The 19673-nt window shown below is 41.8% G+C and overlaps 1 protein-coding gene across 4 annotated transcripts in view; it reads right to left on the reverse strand.

Annotated features, from left to right (window-relative positions):
- PCNT (pericentrin) overlaps positions 1–19673 on the reverse strand; it is a 240105-nt gene that overhangs the window by 54028 nt on the left and 166404 nt on the right. For all 4 annotated transcript variants that reach the window (XM_077830537.1, XM_077830538.1, XM_077830536.1 and 1 more), the window contains exons 34-37: positions 18219–18389; positions 16323–16472; positions 5641–5811; positions 509–1642 (exon numbers count right to left, since the gene is read on the reverse strand). In XM_077830537.1, coding sequence (XP_077686663.1) covers positions 509–1642; positions 5641–5811; positions 16323–16472; positions 18219–18389 — 1626 coding nt within the window. The remainder of the gene's footprint in view (positions 1–508; positions 1643–5640; positions 5812–16322; positions 16473–18218; positions 18390–19673) is intronic.

A 19673-nucleotide genomic window follows, 5' to 3' on the forward strand; every position in this document is an offset into this window, starting at 1 on the left:
CAGAGGGAGGAAAAGGGAACCTTGGTGATGTGTCCTCAGAATCTTTCAACTGTGTCAAATTTTAGAGGTGAGCTACCAAAAATATGTTTCTAAGTAGTTCTCAAAGACTACCAGAAAACAAGCGTTCATTTATCAATGCTGATTTCCTTAGCTTATCTAGGTTGACACTATTGGTGCTCATAACATTTACCTTCACGCTTTCTCAAAAGCCTGAATGGTGGAGGAAATCTATCACCATTGTAAATTTTATCCTTAGTGAAAGCACCAAATAGTTCAATCTACACATTTTAGGCAGTGACAGCCAACGGTCGCACTAGCATCACCACACCAGTGAATTTCATACTAGTTAGTGCCCAGTGTCAGAATAAAGTTTCTAATTTTACAAGTTAATAAGATCAGACAATAAATCTCTTAGACTTACCCAGAGAGATAAATATAAAATGTACAACATCAGAGCTGACTTGACTCTTCAACATTTAAAAAAAGTTGTTACAAAAATAATGCATACCAATTTATCACTTTGGGAAACTGAAGCTTCAAATGACTGATCAGCATTTGGTCCTCTCTCTTCTCCCAATTTCTCCATTCCATTTGTATGAACTTGAACCTCTCCTTCTTGTTTTAAGACCAGTTTATGAAGTTTAGCTTCTTGATCATTACTTTGTTCCTTTTCCTTGTAGGATTCCAGCTGTGAATAAAGGTCATCTCTTTCAGAACACAGGGCTTGGAGTTCTTTCAGAAATTCCTGGATCTGATCTTTCAATTTTGTAGCATTTGCTTGAAGTTCATCTATTTCTCTCTGGTAAACTACTTCTTTCTGATTCAGTGTTTGAACCTTGAAATCAAGCCTGGAGACTTCTGATTGAAGGGTTTGAACTTCTTCAGCCTCAGTTTTCTGATGCAGATCCTTCTGTAACAGTTCACCTTCAAGCCTCACAATCTTTTCTGCTAGGTGCTGTAATTCAGCTGCCTCCACTACTCTCTGCTCTGCTACTGTCTTAATCTGCACGTCGCTCTCTAAAAGAGTTGCTTCTCTCGCTCTCAGTGTATCTTCAAGCTCTTGAATGCGCGTGGACATGATCCCCATTTCACCATCTCTCTGAGAGAGGTGTGTTCTTAGAAGGTTATACTCCTCCTGAAATGTATCATACTGTATTCTTAGGGACGTTAACTCTGCCAAGTGCTGCCTTGAAGACTCCTGTACATTTTGAAGATTTTGTTCTAAAATTTCCACCTCCATTTTAAACTGAGATTCCTTCTCTTCAAGCAGCTGCTGCAGGGCTTCTCGAGCAGTTGAGACAAGTTCTAATTCTTCCTGAAGCTCCTTCAGGTTGGAATGTAGCAACACAGTTTTCTTATTTTTATCTGAATGCTCCTGAAAATCTAGTGATCCTTTCTTCAATTCATTCTGAAGGTTCTCTACCTGCTCCTCCAACCGAAGCAGGTTAAGGTTATCTTGGCTGTCACTAACTTCATGACACACGGGTCCAAGTTGTACCAGCTCCTTTTGAAGCTTCTCAATTACTCCATGAAGCTGCTCTACCTCTTCTGCTTTATCCCTATGCAGTCTTTCCTGGTCACCACGAAGGTGCTCAACGAGTAACCTGAGTTCATCAATTTCAGATTTTCCGTGTTCCATGACCTGAGAGAAAAAACAAGACTGAAATGCCAATTGGTACACAGAGTTATTTCTGTTGAAGTATCAGAATTCCCACTACTTAAAAGTTCATTTACCAAAACAACATATGTGCAATTTCAGTTACTAGAACGACCTCATCTTCAAAGCAGCCAGTCAATAAAACAGATTTAATAAGGGCTAGGTTTGAAAACCTTACCAGGCATCTTGTAGCTAAAACACTAACCTCCTTAACAGACATGAAAAAAGCCCCCACTCCCAAGAACAGTCCAGAGATAGTTCCCTGGTGAGAAGGCCAGTACATCCACTTCCCTCCCTCTCACAGCTGGAAAGGATGGGACCTCTCAGTTTCCCCAAAGAATGCTGTCCCTCAACCTGACTTGCAAGGACACCACCGTCCTGTCCCCGCAAAATGAAATCTTTCACAATAGCTTAATTAGTGTGAGAAGTTCGATTTTCCTTCCCCTTCTCGCAGCTGAAAAAGATGGACTTTGAATAGCAAAATATTTATTTTAAGTATTAGCATACCCACATAATGTATACTATATAATTACATACTACTCACTAGTGTTTTGAAAGGGGTTTTTGTTACATTTGATTTTTAAAAATTTAATGAAAATACATGTATTTTCAACAAATGCTTAATTCTAAGACTAAGAATTAAGCAGCTTCTCCCCTGAGCAGCATGTGCCATAAGAGAGTATACAGACAATAGCAAAGCTGAGAAACCCACATTTGGGAGGGGAAGCTACTCCCTAAACACATCCATGTAGCCACCCCAAACTCTACTACAGTTTAAAATTGACAGCTGAACTCTGTACTACCAGGATACTTTTGTCAGGGGGGCATTAAGGGGGAAGGGAACAACTATTTAATGAACAATTCTCTCAGAGCAGCACATGTCATAATGCAACCTTCTGTGCAACAATTATTCTCTATTGCAGGTTTTTCCAGATTATGGAGAAGACGTGGCAAGCTGTATTAACATTAGCATAGGGACCTGTGGTGGAGGAAGAAGGGGAGTGATCCCTTTGTTAAGGTTGACATCCGGGGGTCTGAGTTTTCCTATGGGTCTAGTCCCATTACACGTTTTGGTGGCCATGTTCACCTAGCCGTGCTACAATTCTGCCAGTCCACACCTCTGTGAGAAGAGGATGGGTTGGAGCTATGCGACATCCTGAGCTGCAGAGATTTTCAAATATTTTCCTTTGAAATAAAAGGAAGAAATACATGGATCTATGTCAGCAACCTGATAAAATGGCAGCTAACTATTCGTAATTCCTTAGCTGAAGTGATTACAGTTCAGTTCATCTTTAAATACCCCAATATTATCTCAAAAAAGTGGTACACTAGGACACATTTTAAAAAGCAATGTCCTGACAAAATGATTTTTTTTGTGTGTGCGCCCCACATTTTGAGCCTCCAAAAGAGAAAATCACTCACAACTTTGGTCCTATGATAATATTGGGAACATAGTTAGCACGATGAGTGAATGAGCTTCATTGGGTATGCTCTCATTTATCCAAATGGCCTGGGGGACATCCAAAAGTTTTGTATAACTGAGTGATTGGCTAAACAGAAGTGCTATTTTGAGATGCAGTTTCACAACAGTTTATCAATGATCTGGATGATGGGATTAATCGCACCCTCAGCAAGTTCACAGGTGACACTAAGCTGGGGGGAGAGGTAGATAAGCTGGAGGGGAGGGATAGGGTCCAGAGTGATCTAGACAAATTGGAGGATTGGGCCAAAAGAAATCTGATGAGGTTTCTCAAGGACAAGTGCAGAGTCCTGCACTTAGGAAGGAAGAATCCCATGCACCACTACAGGCTGGGGACCGACTGGCTAAGCAGCAGTTCTTCAGAAAAGGACCTGCGGATTGCAGTGGATGAAAAGCTGGATATGAGTCACCAGAGTGCCCTTGTTGTCAAGAAGGCCAGCCGCATATTGGGCTGTATTAGTAGGAGCACTGCCAGCAGATTAAGGGAAGTGATTATTCCCCTCTATTCGGCACTGGTGAGGACACACCTGGAGTATTTCGTCCAGCTTTGGGCCCCCCACTACAGAAGGGATGTGGACAAATTGGAGAGTCCAGCAGAGGGCAATGAAAATGATTAGAGGGCTGGGGCATATGACTTACGAGGAGAGGCTGAGGAAACTGGGGTTATTTAGTCTGCAGAAGAGAAGAGTGAGGGGGGATTTGATAGCAGCCTTCAACTACCTGAAGGGGGGATCCAAAGAGGATGGAGCTCAGCTATTCTCAGTGGTGGCAGGTGACAGAACAAGGAGCAATGGTCTCAAGTTGCAGCAGGGGGAGGTCTAGGTTGGATATTAGGAAACACTATTTCACTCGGAGGGTGGTGAAGCACTGGAATGGGTTACCTAGGGAGGTGGTGGCATCTCCATCCTTAGAAGTTTTTAAGGCCCGGCTTGACAAAGCCCTGGCTGGGATGATTTATTTGGTGTTGGTCCTGCTCTGAACAAGGGATTGGACTAGATGACCTCCTGAAGTCTCTTCCAACCCTAATATTCTATGATTCTATTATTCTAACACAGCTTCCCCGCAACCACAACGTTGCCCTTCAAAGCTGCTGTTGTAGCTGAATCAGGATTAGGTCTCACTATCTGCTCAGAACCCATCATATGAATACATAGCACTAACAGGTGCTAAGAATTGAGACGTTATTAGCATGTGATTAACATAGGGAGACATCGGGGGGAGGGTGGACACTGGATTTGGATACCTAGGATTTTTGGATAAAGGGAATTTAGATAACTGGAACTATACTGTAATTAGTACTGCACGATTAAGTTTGTTATCCTTCAAGAAATTATTATTCTATAAACTATTATTTATCATTTCTATTATCGTAGTACTTAGAGACGCTGGCTGGAGATCAGGACCCCACTGTGTTAGGCAATGCCACCATCTTCCCTTACAGAGGGCAGATTAGGCTGAAAGGGGGCAAATTTTGGACTACACGGAAAATGGTTAGGTTGTATGGCAGAGTAAATATTATTTCTTTACTTTATTAATTTTGATTTAATATTTTAAGAGACACCAATCCCAGACTAAAAGAACAGGAGGACTTGTGGCACCTTAGAGACTAACAAATTTATTTAAGCATAAGCTTTCGTGAGCTACAGCACTGACACCCATTAAATACAACCCATGATGATAAATAAAAGCAGCAGTAGGTCCCCCTCAAAAGCAGCCTGTCAATCATATAACAAAACAAAATATCCACAATAGCAAATTCCCACTTCCACCGAGTCTCAAAAGGGATCCTTAAAAATGACCCTTCCTAAATGTGGTCTTGCCTATTTTGTAGTTGTGTTACTGCATATGGCATGAAAAACCTTCACCAAAGACAGGAAACGACCAGAGAAGGACCGCATAACACAGGTGGTTAGAATTACAGTGGGATGTACGGAATTGATTGAGACAATCAGGAATTCCTGCCCTGGAAATTGAAGGCACATCTGTTTTTTTTTACCCCACTTGACACTACATAACAAGAGAACACAAAATTAAAAAGTCAGTAAGTTAGAAATCAACAAAAGGAAATGTTTGTTTACTCCATTTATAATCACACAGTGGGACTGATGAGTACTGGAGCTCATGAAACTGAATATTGTGCCTTCGTATTTTTCATAAGTTTGATAATTGTGTGATTACTAACATCTGAAGTTACACAAATTACGGTAATAAAAGTTATCAAATCTCATGTTTCAGATTCCAGGCTAATGCCTGGTAGGGACAAGAAAGGAGTGCTCCCACTCCTGTGCACAGCACTGTGCAACAGCTTATAGGCTCTTCGCTTATTTTAACCCTCCGTCTGTAGCACTAGACACTCCCTAAGGAAGTAACTCAATATGGGAAACTGTTTCTCCTGAAGACAGTAACAATACTAACATACTAATTATTTTTTTGAGGCAAAACATCAGATCTATTCCACCTGTAATACCACATACTCTCACTCCGTAACACCACTGTTTCTCACCTTATCATCTGTGGCACCATCCAGTTCATGCTGGAGTCTCTCAATCTGCTCATTCAAATGATCAATTTCTTGATTCTTTTCCTCAAGCAAAGCCTGTGGGAACTGCAAAACTGCTGATTCACTATTACCCACCTTCTGACTTTGCATCATGTGGAGTTTTGCTATGTCCTCCTGATTGAAAAAAGAAACAAATCTGGATCATAAAAGAACTATCCATCCCCCGTATAATATGAAGGCAAAACTGTGCTGATTTTAGTCAGTATTTGATTTTTAAGTCCTACAAACTCAAAACAGTTAACACTATAAGGCAGCCTCTTTCTGCTAAACTATTTTGATTACACCCTTACTACTGATAAATTGATTTTCACCAATTCCCCTCCCTCTTTCTCCCCCCAGGAGTTTTTTTTTTTTAAACTATGATTTCCATGGGATTTTTAAGTCCTTACTTCAAAGGACTAAGTTGCCAGGCTGAATTTTCCAGTTTTGAGGGAAAGAGTTGGACTATAAAATTGCCCAACTGACTGCTGATCAATTCTATAATGTGGAATATTTATTTAACATGGCTGTACAGGTCGGGAAATGAAAGCTCACATTAAATGCATTTTCTTAAAAAAGAACAGAATAGAATTTCATCAGTTTAATAAATACTATAGCAGTTTCACAAGAAATCAGCATTATAGTTATCAATGGTTCGCTGTCAAACTGGTAAGGTATATTAGTGTGGTCCTGTAAAGGTCTGCCCCGGCTCCAGAACTATTAAATATTTTAATTAATGACTTGGATAATGGAGCAGAGAGCACACTTATAAAATCTGAGGATGACACCAAACTGTGTTGGGGTGGGTTGCAAGCACTTGGTAGGACAAGATTAGAATTCAAATAACCTTGACAAATTAGAGAATAGTTCTGAAATCAACAAGATGAAATTCAATAAAGATAAGTGCAAAGTACTTCACTTAGGAAGGAAAAATCAAATGCACAGCTACAAAAGAGGGAATTACTGGCTAGGCACTAATACTGAAGAAAAGGACCTAAGGGCTATCATGGATCACAAATTGAATATGACTCAACAGGGTGATGCAATTGTGAAAAAAGCAAACATCGTCCTTGGGCATATTAACAGGAGTGTCAGATTTAAGACACAGGAGGCACTGGTGAGGCCCGAGCTGGAGTTCTGTGTCCAATTTTGGGGCCACACTTTAGGAAGGAGGTGGATAAAGTTCAGAGGAGAGCAAAAAAAATTATCAGAGGTTTAGAAAACCTGACATGCGAGGAAAGGTTGAAAAAATTGGGCATGTTCAGTCTTATGAAAAGAGGACTGAAGGGGACATGATAAGTCTTCAATTTCGGGCTGATATAAACAAATTGATCATCAATTGTTCTCCATGTCCATTGAGAGTAGGACAAGTAGTAATGGACTTAATCTGCAGCAAAGGAGATTAAGGTAAAATATTAGGAAAAGGTTCCAACTCCAAAGATAGTCAAATACTAGAATAGGCTACCAAGGGAGGTTGTGGAATCCCCATCATTGCAGGTTTTTAAGAGCAGGTTAGACAAACACCTATCTGAGATGGTCTAGGTATACTCGGTCCTACCTCAAGGTGACAAGATGGACTAGATGGCCTCTTGAGGATCCTTCCAGCACTACATTTCTAAAATTCTATGATGATAGTTTGTGTCAAAAGTAATTGAAATTACTACCAGAAATTGAGTTCTAAAAATGGTGGCAAACTATATAAACTCTGTATTTAAAAGATAAGGTTACTCAGCTTGTGCAGTAAATGAAGTTCTCTGAGACGTGTGTCCCTGTGGGTGCTCCACTTTGGGTGTTGGTGCATCCCGGCGCTGTCGATCGGCAATTTTAGGTAGCAGTGTCTGGTCGGGGCACATGTGCGCAGTAGCAGTCTCGCGGTGCCACTGATGCCTCATGTAGCATGCACACACCCCAATCCCTTCAGTTCCGTCTCTACCATGGAGCGTTTAGCTCATACTCCGAAGTAGAGGGGAGGAGGGTGGGAAGTGGAGCATCCACAGGGACACACATCTCGAAGAACTTCAGTCATCGCACAAGGTGAGTAACTTTCTCTTCTTTGAGTGCTGTCCCTGTGGGTGCTCCATTTTAGGTGAATGTAGAGCAGTGCCCTGACAAGGATGGAAGGCACTTTGGAGTTGCGTTCATTGCTGAGGCTAGTACAGCGAGGCCTAGTCTTGTGTCTCAACTTGAATTGAGTGTGATAGCATGATTTGTGAATGTGTGTTCAGATGCCCAGGTAGCTGCTCTGAATATGTCAAGAATGGGCACATTGTGTAGAAATGCTATGGAAGTCAATAAGGCTCTTGTTGAGTGTGTTCTGATGCCCGGAGGAGCTTTCGTGTTGTGTAGTGAAGAGCACAGATGGATACAGCTAGATATCCATTTAGACAATCTTTGCATAGATATAGCAGATCCCTTTGATCATTCTGTTATTGACACAATGAGTCTGGAGGATTTTCGGAAGGGTTTTATTCTGTCCAGATAAAAGGCCAAGGCACGGTGGACATCTAGCGTGTGCAGGACCACCTCTTGGGTGTTATGTGGTTTAGGATGAAATGTAGGTAAGTGAATCGGCTGGTTGAACTGGAACGAGGACGGTATTTTGGGCATAAATTTTGGATGTGTTCAAAGTGTCACTTTATCTCTGAAGAATATTGTGTATGGGGGGAAGGGAGAGGGGAGAACATGAGAGCCCCGATCTTGCTCACCTTTTGCACCTATGTATTGGTGACCAGGAATGCCACTTTCACAGATAAGTGAAGTAACGAGCTTTTGGCTAAAGGCTCAAATGGTGTTCTGTTTACACTTTTGAGCACGAGATGTAAATCCCATACTGGTGTTGGTTCATGGATGTTCGATACATATTGTGTATGCCCATTAAAAATCACTTAGTAATCAGATGAGCGAACATTGAGGTCCCTATTGATGGAAAGCTGTTATGTGCATGAGATGAACCTTCAGGAAAGTAGATATTCTAGAATTAGTGGGAGTGGTGCCTGGCTTGCAGATATTTGTTTGTTCTGGCACCATAGGAGGTAAGTAGTATGCATGCTATGTTTCTTGCTGTTTATTAACACTTGAACTTATTCCAAGCAGGTTAGTTTGTCGCATTGGAGCCATGCCTACAGGTGAAGTTTCGCCGGGTCCTGATGAAGGACTTGACCGTTGTCCTGCGAGAAAAGATTCGGTAAGCGAGGGAGAGTGAATGGTATGCAGATCGCCATGCATGTCACGTAAGGAAACCAAGTCTGTCTGGGCCATGTTGGTACTATGAGTATTATGTTAGCCCTGTCAGTTCATATTTTGTGTATTACTCTTGAGATTAGAGGTACTGGTGGGAATGCATATAGGAAAGGAGGGTTACATTTGATGAGGAAAGCATCCCCTATGGATTGTGTTTCTCATCCTGCTCATGAGCAGAACTTTAGGCATTTCTTGTTTGCTGGCATCACAAACAGGTCTATGCGTGGGGATCCCCACTTGTGAAAAATATGATGTGTTATTCCGTCGTTCAGTTCCCGTTTGTGCTTTTGGAAAAAATGTCTGCTTAATGTGTCTGTCATTATATTCAGTCGACCCGGGAGGTAAGATGCTATAATAGTGATGTTGTGCTTTATGCACCAGTTCCATTGTTTTAAGGCCTCTGTGCATAAAGAGAGGGAACGTGCTCCACCCTGGCAGGTGATATAGAACATACACTCAATGTTGTCTGTCAGGATCCTTAACTGTTTTGTCTCGTATAAGGAGGAGGAAATGGAGGCATGCATTTCGGACTGTGCGTAATTAGAGTAGGTTTATGTGTAGATGTGTTCCTGTGGAGGACCATTTGCCCTGGGTGGTATGTTGGTTTAGGTGAGAACCCCATCCCATCAGTGAGGCATCTATTGTGATTTGGTATGGATGGCACATCCTGTTGAAATGGGAGCCATAGCAAACATTTGTTGGGTTTGTCCACCATTGTAGTGAATGTAAACCTTTGGGATTTGTGTGATTCTTTTGTTTAGGTTATTTTCCTGGAACATATACCAAGCTCAGCCATCTTTGAAGGCATTGCATGTGTAGCCTGGTGTGTTTGACAATGAAAGTGGTGGCTGCCTTGCGTCCCAAGAGTTGTAGGCAGGTTCGTGCAGACACCCACGGGCAGTCTGAGACCACTGATATGATGGAAGTAATTGCTATGAATCGGGTCAGCGGTAGTGATGCTTTGGCCGCAACTGAGTCCAGGTGCACTCCTGTGAAATCTAATTGTTGTACTGGGATAAGGGTAGATTTCTTTTAGTTGATTTGAAGCCCCAGGGAGTGAAAGAGAGATGGTTTGCCGGGTGCTTCATGCAGTCTCTGTCAAAGTGGTGCCTCTAAGTAGGCAATCATCCAAGTATGGGAATATCAAGATTCCCTGTCTGCATAAATGAGCTGCTACTACCGTTAGCATTTTGGTGAAGACTTATGGAGCTATCAACAGTCCCAATGGTAGTACTCTATATTGGAAGTGGTCTTGTCCCACTGTGAATCGTAGGAAAGGTCTGTGAGCAGGATGAATGGTAATACGGAAATATGCATCTTATAGGTTGAGGGCTGAAAACCAGTCTCCCTCTTCCAGCACAGGGATTATCGACTTCAGGGTGACCCTTTTGAATCTGAGAGTGCAGACAAATTTGTTGAGTTTTCTGAGATCTAGTATGGGTCTCCACCCCCCGTTTTTCTTTTGACTCAGGAAATAACGTGAATAAAATCCCTTCCCTTTGTGTTGCGGTTGAACTTGTTCCACTGCCCCTATTTGCAGAAGATAATGTACTTCTTGTCTCAGTAGGTGCCTGTCCATCATACGGTCTCTGCTGGTGCTGCAACGTCTCGTCTCTGTTTCAATTGTATGGTTGGTATCTATGTCTCCTGTTGCAGGGCGTGTATATCCCGAGCTCTAGAGTCCTTCATGGAGTGGAAGACCTCATCTGCCTTAGCGGAGAAGAGCTTGTCCCTATCAAAGGGAAGGTCTTCAGCCTTGTATTACAGTTCTTTTGGGATGACAGATGAATGAAGCCATGATACTCTGCGCATGACTATGGCTGTTGCTGTTGTGCATGCCGCTGTGTCTGCCATGTTGAGGGATGCCTGGAGTGCTGTCCTAGCAATAAGTTGTCCCTCATTGACAATGGCCTGAAACTATTCACTTTTTTCCTCAGGGACCTCCTGTACGAAATCTGTCAATTTGGTGTAACTGTCATGGTCATAGTTTGAGAGTAATGCTGTATCATTTGCTGTGTGTAACTGGAGAGTTGAAGTGTAAACTTTGCACCCCTGGAGGTCCAATCTCTTCCAATCCTTGTCCGGGGGTGTGGACTTGAATTGAGGTTGTTTGTCCTGTTGGTTAACCACCTCCACTACTAAGGAGTTGGGTTGTGGGTATGAGAACAAGAAATCCATTCCTTTGTTTGGTACATGGTATTTCCTGTCCATACATTTATTGGTTGGGGGAATGGTGGCAGGAGTTTGCCACACCACGTCTGCGAGTTCCAGCAAGTCGTCATTGATGGGCAATGCAATCTTTGACGTAGAGGAAGTGTGTAGGATCTTAAGGTGTTGGTATGTGTCTCTGGTATCTCTTCAAGAGGAATGTTCTGATTCTCAGCCACTCATTGGAATAGCTCCTGAAATTGTTTAAAGTCATCTGTAGTAGCAGGAGGTGGGGGCATAACTGCTTTGTCAAGAGAAGAAGAGAAGTTGTGCTCTGGGGTCGCCTCATGTTCCGTAGTGTCATCCCTCTCTTCCTCCCCTTCCTCTCTTACCTCAGAGGATTTGGGTACTGACGTTGGTGCAGAGCATACGGGCTTCCTGTGGGAAGAGGGAGGTCCGTGGAATTGAGACCTATAGGCTGTCCATGGATCCCATTGTGGCCATTGAATGGGAAATGGCATGCGAGGGCACATCCAGGAGTTAGCAAGCCACAGTGGCAGGTCCCTGGTGCTCTGTTCCTTGGGTCTATAATGAGATTCAGTGCCTGTTGGGGAGGAGTGTCCTGAAGAGAAGACTGCTTCCTCTGCATCGTCATCCTCATCACTCGAGAAAGGTGAAGCAATGGGAGAATCAGGTTGGCCTGGTGCCATTGGTACCAGGGAGCAAGTGGTGCCGAGTAGTGGAGATTAGGATGCAGATGACGCTTGCATGTAGATGTCTGTATTAGTGGGATCGGTGCCGACATATGCAGTGCCATATCTTTCTGTGCTGCCTCCTTACGTAGAAGTGAGGTTGATGTGGATCTTTTGTGCGTAGCCTTCCTAGGTGCCGCAGTCACCAGTTTTGGCGGTTCCGCTTTCGGTGCCGACGAACTTGGTGCTGGAGGGGGGGCCATCACATGTGGCAGAGGTTGTGGCACCTAGCCCTTTGCACAGGTAGTCGGTGCCATGGAGGAGGCAGCCGTTTTGTGCCTGCCACTCGACTCCTTCATCCTGCCAGCAGAGGTCCCGGAGCAGACGGCGCCGGAAGTGCCCAGTGCATCAAAGGTGCTTACTCTGAATAAGGTCGGCACCATTGGCAGAGATCTCTCTAGAGACAGTTTCTTTTTTTATCGGTTCTCAGCTCGGTGAAGATGTGGCCCGTTTCCTCGATTTTACAGAGGAGGTGCCACTTAGTCTGTCAACAGAGGTTGTGCCCAGAGAGTCCCTTGTCATGGTCGGTCTGGAGTCCGATGTAGGAGTTAGGGATTTCTCCATTAACATGAGTTTGAGTTAAAGATCCCTCTCTCTCCTTGCCCTAGCCTTCAGATTGTTGCATTGAGCACACTTCTGTGGTATGTGCAATTCACCTAAGCACTGGACACAAAGGAAGTGTCCATCAGAGATTGGTATTGCATCTTTGCAAGAAGTGCACCTTTTAAAACCTGGGGAGCCAGGCATAGCTGAGATGTCTGTTTAAAACTGTGGGACACAAGCAGTTCCCCCCTGTCCCCCAACTAAATTTAGCTAACTAACTACACTAAAAAAAGTAATAAATTGTGACTAAACAAGGGTAAACTAAGCTAACAATTCTAATCCTATTTTAAAGTTCGTAGTGACACCACTAACGGACTCCGTCTCAAGCCAAGGATGGTTGAGAAGAAACTGAAGGGATCGGGTGTGCACATCCTACATGAGGCACCAGCAGCGCCCTGACCAGACACTGCTACCAAAAATCTCCGATCGACAGCACCAAGATGCACTGACACCTAAAGTGGAGACCCACAGGGACAGTACTCGAAGAAGAACTGGTATACCAAGAAAGAACATAATTCTGCAGTGAAAACCTGTGCCCATACGGAGCTCATTGCGCGATCAGAGCCAGAGTGTCAGTTCCACCCCCCAAGAACTGTGGACAGTCATTGTGCCTTTCTGAATTTGCAGTCACTAACAATGCATCCAGAAGAACAATGGCAGCAGATCATCCAGGTAATTCTTGGAGTCCAAAACTAATGACAGGATAAGGAACAGAGATGTGATGTTGCACCCCGTAAGACTTTATGGAAATATGCTTATGAATGTATATATGACGTAACTGGAATATGTTTTATGCTACATATGCCATGTAACATATCTATGTAAAGGTTACAATCTATTGAATATATTCATCCTATTTGTATGTGTGTGTCGTGGTATTCGAAGTTATGAATACTGGCTGTATACTTGTTTGATTTTAAATAGCCTTAGTAAGGCATTTGGTCAGCTTCTTTAGAAAGGAATTTGTAAGTTAAGTGCCCAGTCAAGAAGTACTTAACGGACAATGGATCTTGAAAGGCTCAAATCCACATAAGAAGTCTACATGAGGACATTCAAGGTAGCATGTGAACCATGTCTGCTACCTGTAAGTTCTGAGTCATGCATGGACATGTGACTTGGACATGTGACTCCAAAACTCCATCTTGTAGCTGGAATTCTACACAGGGGGAGGGAGGGGTATCCACCCACAAGAGAAAGTCTATTTAAATCCCTGGGAGACCCCTCCATTTTATCTTCAGCTGGTTCAAGAGATAGCCTCTCCACCCCCAAGGATATCTGAGAGAAACTGGAACAAAAGACAGTAACTACAGGGGGTGAGAGTGATTGCTGGACCCAGACTAGGAGGAGACAGGTCTGTAAAAGGAAGCTTACTGGAACACCTCTGAGGGTGAGGCTATATCTGTATTCAGTTTTCTTACTGTATTAGGCATAGACTTGCGTGTTTTATTTTATTTTGCTTGGTAATTCACTTTGTTCTATCTGTTACTACTTGGAACCACTTAAATTCTACTTTCTGTATTTAATAAAATCACTTTTTACTTATTATTTAACCCAGAGGGTGGGGAGGGGTGGCAAATAGCTGTGCATATCTCTCTATCAGTGTTATAGAGGGCAAACAATTTATGAGTTTACCCCGTATAAGCTTTATACAGGGTAAAACGGATTTATTTGGGGTTTGGACCTCATTGAGAGTTGGGCATCTGAATGTTAAAGACAAGACCGCTTCTTACGTTGCTTTCAGTTAAGCTTGCAGTTTGTGGGATGTGGTTCAGACCTGGGTCTGTGTTTGTGGCCAGTAAGCGTGTCTGGCACATCCAGGCTAGGGGTTCTGGAGTCCCAAGCTGGCAGGGAAAGCAGGGGCAGAAGTAGCCTTGGCACATCAGTTGGCAGCCCCAAGGTGGTTTCTGTGATCCAACCCTTCACAGCAGACACTTGCATTCTTTCATTTCCATCCCAGGTATTCTAGATCTGGCAATCATAATGCTATGGATGTGTCTCTGAATCATGAATTAATACAGAATTCTAAGTGAAACTTCATAGATACTAAGGTCAGAAGGGACCATTATGATCATCTAGTCTGACCTCCTGCACAATGCAGGAATCTCACCCACCCACTCCTGCGAAAAACTTCACCTATGTCTGAGCTACTGAATTCCTCAAATTGTGGTTTAAAGACTTCAAGATGCAGAGAATCCTCCAGCAAGTGACCCGTGCCCCATGCTACAGAGGAAGGCGAAAAACCTCCAGGGCCTCTTCCAATCTGCCCTGGAGGAAAAATCCTTCCTGACCCCAAATATGGAGATCAGCTAAACCCTGAGCATATGGGCAAGATTCATCAGCCAGATACTACAGAAAACTCTTTCCTGGGTAACTCAGATCCCACCCCATCTAACATCCCATCACAGGCCATTATGCCTATTTACCATGAATATTTAAAGATCAATTAATTACCAAAATCATGTTATCCCATCATACCATCTCCTCCATAAACTTATTGAGTTCAATCTTAAAGCCAGACAGATCTTTTGCCCCCACTGCTTCCCTTGCAAGGCTATTCCAAAACTTCACTGATAGTTAGAAATATAACTTTTGGTAGTAAACTGTATTTCTACCCTCTGAAAACAGTTTCACACATTGGCACGTCACTTGGAGTCAGATGTTGTTCTGTGCAACTTGCTCAAAAAGTATTGCTTTTATAGACTCAGCTGTTAATTCACGCTTCTCCACTGAAGAAGAAAAACCAAACAGCTTCTGAAAGACTTGTCTTGCCAGCTTCCTGAAGCTACCATGAATACCATGAAGCTATATAATAAATGATTTACCCTGTGAAACCACGAAACTAAGGATTTCTTCAGAATATTGGGAGATAGTGTGGATTGTACTGTGGATTGTACTGTGCCACATACTAGTATTTTCATGTTCCCTCCATTTCCCACACTCTGTAGCTTATATTATGCTAACCAAGAAAACCAGGAGACACTGAAATCTATCACTTGCTGACACAATGTGGTTATTGATGCATAAACCATCAGTGTAATGTAACCTACTCTAGACCCTTGTATCGGTGGCTGCACCACAGACAGAGGTTGATGAGCCTCCACTGTTTGAGTTAAAAGACCCAGATCTGTCAGTCAAGGCTGTATGCATTCCTATTTAAAAGCACAAATTTAACTAAAAGCTCTATTATATCAAATGATTTAGGCCTTGTCTGACTTCCATACAATGTCTCTCAACTGCCAGAACTGAGATACCTTCTACATTGACTGTACCACTCAGCCTTTTAATATCCGTTAGTGGCACCCTAAAATTAAATCTATCACGCACCTGCATTATTTTCTGTAGGTTGACTTCATAACCTACTTGATATGAAGAGCCACTACTTAATATCTGACTCTTGTCATTACATTGGTTACATTCAAGTCACATTTGCAAGCTTTTCTTTGTAACCATGAGTACTGGAAACTTGCATTCTTTAAAAAAAAAGTGAGATTCAGATATAATTGCATGACTCCAAGAGCTGAGGGGCTCTATGCACGGTCCTAGATTACCTATGCCTTCATCCAGCTTTGAGAATACCCCCTAGTGCCTGCAACAGGAGATACCTTTTAAAACTAGAGGCAAACTAGATACAAAAGTTACTAAAATTATTAAACCAAAAAAAGGTTATAAAACACTGAATCCTGCAAAGACAAGCATCTCTAAAGAACGATAGTAAAACCTGCTGAGAGCGACCACTCATGGAAGTTAGCAAAAGTGGTCTTTTGTAAGAGGTGGTCTCTCTTCAAAGGTTTGTACACTGGAGAGCGGTGACGTTCCGTGGCCTTTCCAAGAAGTTGCTCATGACAGGTGGTCTCTAAGGCAGGTTTTACTGTAGTTAAGGTAAAGTTAAATGGTTCAACATACCTTCAGATGAGCATTCTCTATTTGAAGCTGGCCAATGCCAGTGGTAAGGTTTTTTTGCATCTCTAACTGCAAGTTCAGCCGCAAGATTTCCTCATTTTTATTGATTAAGTTCTCTTTAAACTGTTCTAGTTGCTCTAACAAACTCAGGATCTAAAACACAGAAAAACATTGTTTTGATAGGCGCCTTTATTTAAACAAAAATTGGTTACATTGGTTCTTCACATTACTTTATGGAGAATAAATAACTACAGCCAATTCCATTGCTACAAAATTGTCTAAATAGAACACACGTAAATATAGTATTAGAGACAAAAGGGAGAGGAAGAATCCAGTGTCCTAACATCCAGACTAGGATTAAACTTCCAAATTCTAATATCAGTTTGGAAACTAGCACAGTCATTGTGTGTAAGTCACTTAACCCTTGACTTCACCTTTCCATCTGTAAAATGAGGATTCTTCTACTACATACTTATCCATCATTCAAGAGCCTACAAACTTGGCAAGGATCAACACTGAGCTCAGAAGCACTCTATGACCTGTGCCTGTTGAGCTTCTAAACTTTGTAACTGTCTTTAAAGATGTCTATATGCTCTAGGAATGACTTTGGGGACATTCTATGGCCTGTGTTATACAGAAGGTCAGACTAGACGATGACAATGGTCCATTCTGGTCTCGGAATCTATGAGGATGTCAAAAGCAACACACTAGTTGGGCCTGTTGGGGGGCATGGAGTGAACACGAACCAAGACTTGGTTTGGTCTACGGGGAGGAGTGGCACTGTGAAATTGGGAGATAGTGGGCCATCAGCATATAACATGAAGCAGAACTCTCATTCATTTTCAAAGTATTACCATTCCAAACTGTCCATATAGACCAAGTTTTCCTGTATGAAGTGTGCTTACATATGAATTTTTCCTATCGAAATCCTCACGTAAGAATTTAAACAACCAAAGAGTGCTTTGGTAGCTACACATTTTAAAGACAATGCCATGATAAAACATTTTAGATATGAAACCAAGAAGGAATGACACATCCTAATAGGTTTGTTTGTGAAAAATTAGCTTATGCATGGGATTTTAAGCATATTGAAACATGAAAAATTTGAAGAAGTGAGCCATTTTCAAGTTAGAGACCCAAAACCCTTAGAAACCTTTTAAGATGGTTATTTTAAAAGTGCTATAATTGGTGTCTGGCACATTGGACAGGCAATTTTTTTGTACTGTAAAGCAAAATGCATTCATTTTGTGATAAGAATAGCTTATATAATAATAATAAAGCCTGTTTCTTATGTAGTGGTTTTCCTCAGCAGATTTCAAAGCACTCCACAATTTTTTAATTTATTTATCCTCAGCACCTATGCCCAGTAGGGAAACATTATCAGCCCATTTTTAAAGATGGGGAACTGAGGCACAGAGAGGCTCAGTGACTTATCACCAGAGTTATGCTACTCTGGCTTCCAAGCATAGTATTGGGCATTTTCTGCAATGAATTGTGGAACTGAGAAACTGCAGGGAGAGACCTAAATAGAGGTTCAATGCCTGAGTAGCCCTGTCCAAAAGCGCTTGCCTTCCAAATTAGGCAATATACAGCCAAACGAAAGTTGGGAGGAGGAAGGAGAGAGTAAAATGTGATCACCAAAAAGGAGGCATAATTTAGATTGTTGAGGTTAGGCCTAATTCTTGGTCCAGTGATCATTAATGATAATCAAGGTCAGGAACATACAGAAACAGTAAAAGAACAAAAATGGAGATACGCCCAGTGAGGTACAGTTGATGTAAGAATTATGAATTTCCTGATTTTTAATGGATTAAATTCTCAGACATAAATTTTACATAAAAAGTTTTTTTTATTCTCAGATTCTAGATAGATCAACTGAAATGTTAGTTTCAGATTTACCTCTCTCTCTTTCATTAGGAGTGCCTCCTGCTCTGCCTGTAACTGCTCCTTTAGCCCATGATCAGAACTGCCTTCAGTAGGTACTCTGTGCCTGGCTTCATCCAATTTAGACTGCAAGGCAGAGATCTGGATCAAATTATTGTACTGCTGCTGTTGCAATGCCTCTTTATCCTGCAAAACATGGATTTTAGTGTTAAGAACAATTATTACACATACATATTTAGAGAGAACAATCCTGTCAAAAATACTTTATCTTCTAAAAACGCTACAGTGAACAAGCACATAACCAAACAGATCTTTAAAAACATATAAATTAAAAAGTGGTGTCTAGATATACATCCAAAAATGTAACTAAGTAAATTTAAAAGCCAACCTGAGTCTGTTTTGAAAATTTTGCCCTCAGTGGTTTATAGATTCCAAGGCCAGAAGCAACCATTGTGCATATCTAGTCTCACTTCCTGTGCAACACAGGCCATAGAAATTCCCCAAATTAATTCCTAGGATATCTTTAAGGGAACCATCCAATCTTGTTTTAAAAATGGTTAGTGATAGAAAATCCACCACGACCCTGGGTAAATTGTTCTAACTGTTAATTATTCTTACCGTTAAAAAATTATACCTTATTTCCAGTCTGAATTTGTCTAGTTTCCAGCCACTGGATCATGGACCTTTCTCTGCTAGACTGAAAAGTCCATTATTAAATATTTGTTCCTCATGTAGATACTTATCAGTGATAATTACATCATTGCTTAATCTTTTCTTTGTTGAGTTAAATAGATTGAACTCTAAGTCAATCATAATCTTTTCTCATCTTTTAATCATTCTTGTGCCTCTTCTCTAAACACTCTCCAACTTGTCAACATCCTTCTTGAATTGTTGACACTAGAACTGGACACAGTATTCCAGCAGCAGTCAACCAGTGCCACAGTGCTAAATACTCAAGTAAAATAAACTCCCTGCTCCTTCTCAAGATTCCCCTCTTAATGGATCCCAGGATTGTATTAGCTCTTTTGGTCACAGTCTCATATCAGGAGCTCACGTTCTGTTGATTATCCACCACAATCCCCCAATCTTTTTCAGTCACTGCTTCCCAGGTTAGAGTCCCCAATATTCTAAGTATGGCCTACATTCTTTGTTCCTAGATGTACATATTTACATTTAGTTGTATTAAAACACAGTGTGTGCTGCCACCCAGTTTACCTAGCTATACAGATGGTTCTGAAACAGTCACCTGTCCTCTTCATCACTCCCCCAATGTGTGTGTCATTTGCAAACTTTATCAATGCTGATTTTATGCTTTATTACAGGTCACTGATAAAAATATTAAATAGAGTAGGGCCAAGAAGTGATCCATGTGAGACCCCACTGGAAACACACCCGCTTCAGGATGATTCCCTGTTTAAAATTACATTTTGAGACCTATTATTTATCCAGTTTTTAATCCATTTAATGGGT

Source organism: Eretmochelys imbricata, chromosome 11 (assembly GCF_965152235.1).
Source record: "Eretmochelys imbricata isolate rEreImb1 chromosome 11, rEreImb1.hap1, whole genome shotgun sequence".
Classification (NCBI taxonomy): domain Eukaryota; kingdom Metazoa; phylum Chordata; order Testudines; family Cheloniidae; genus Eretmochelys; species Eretmochelys imbricata.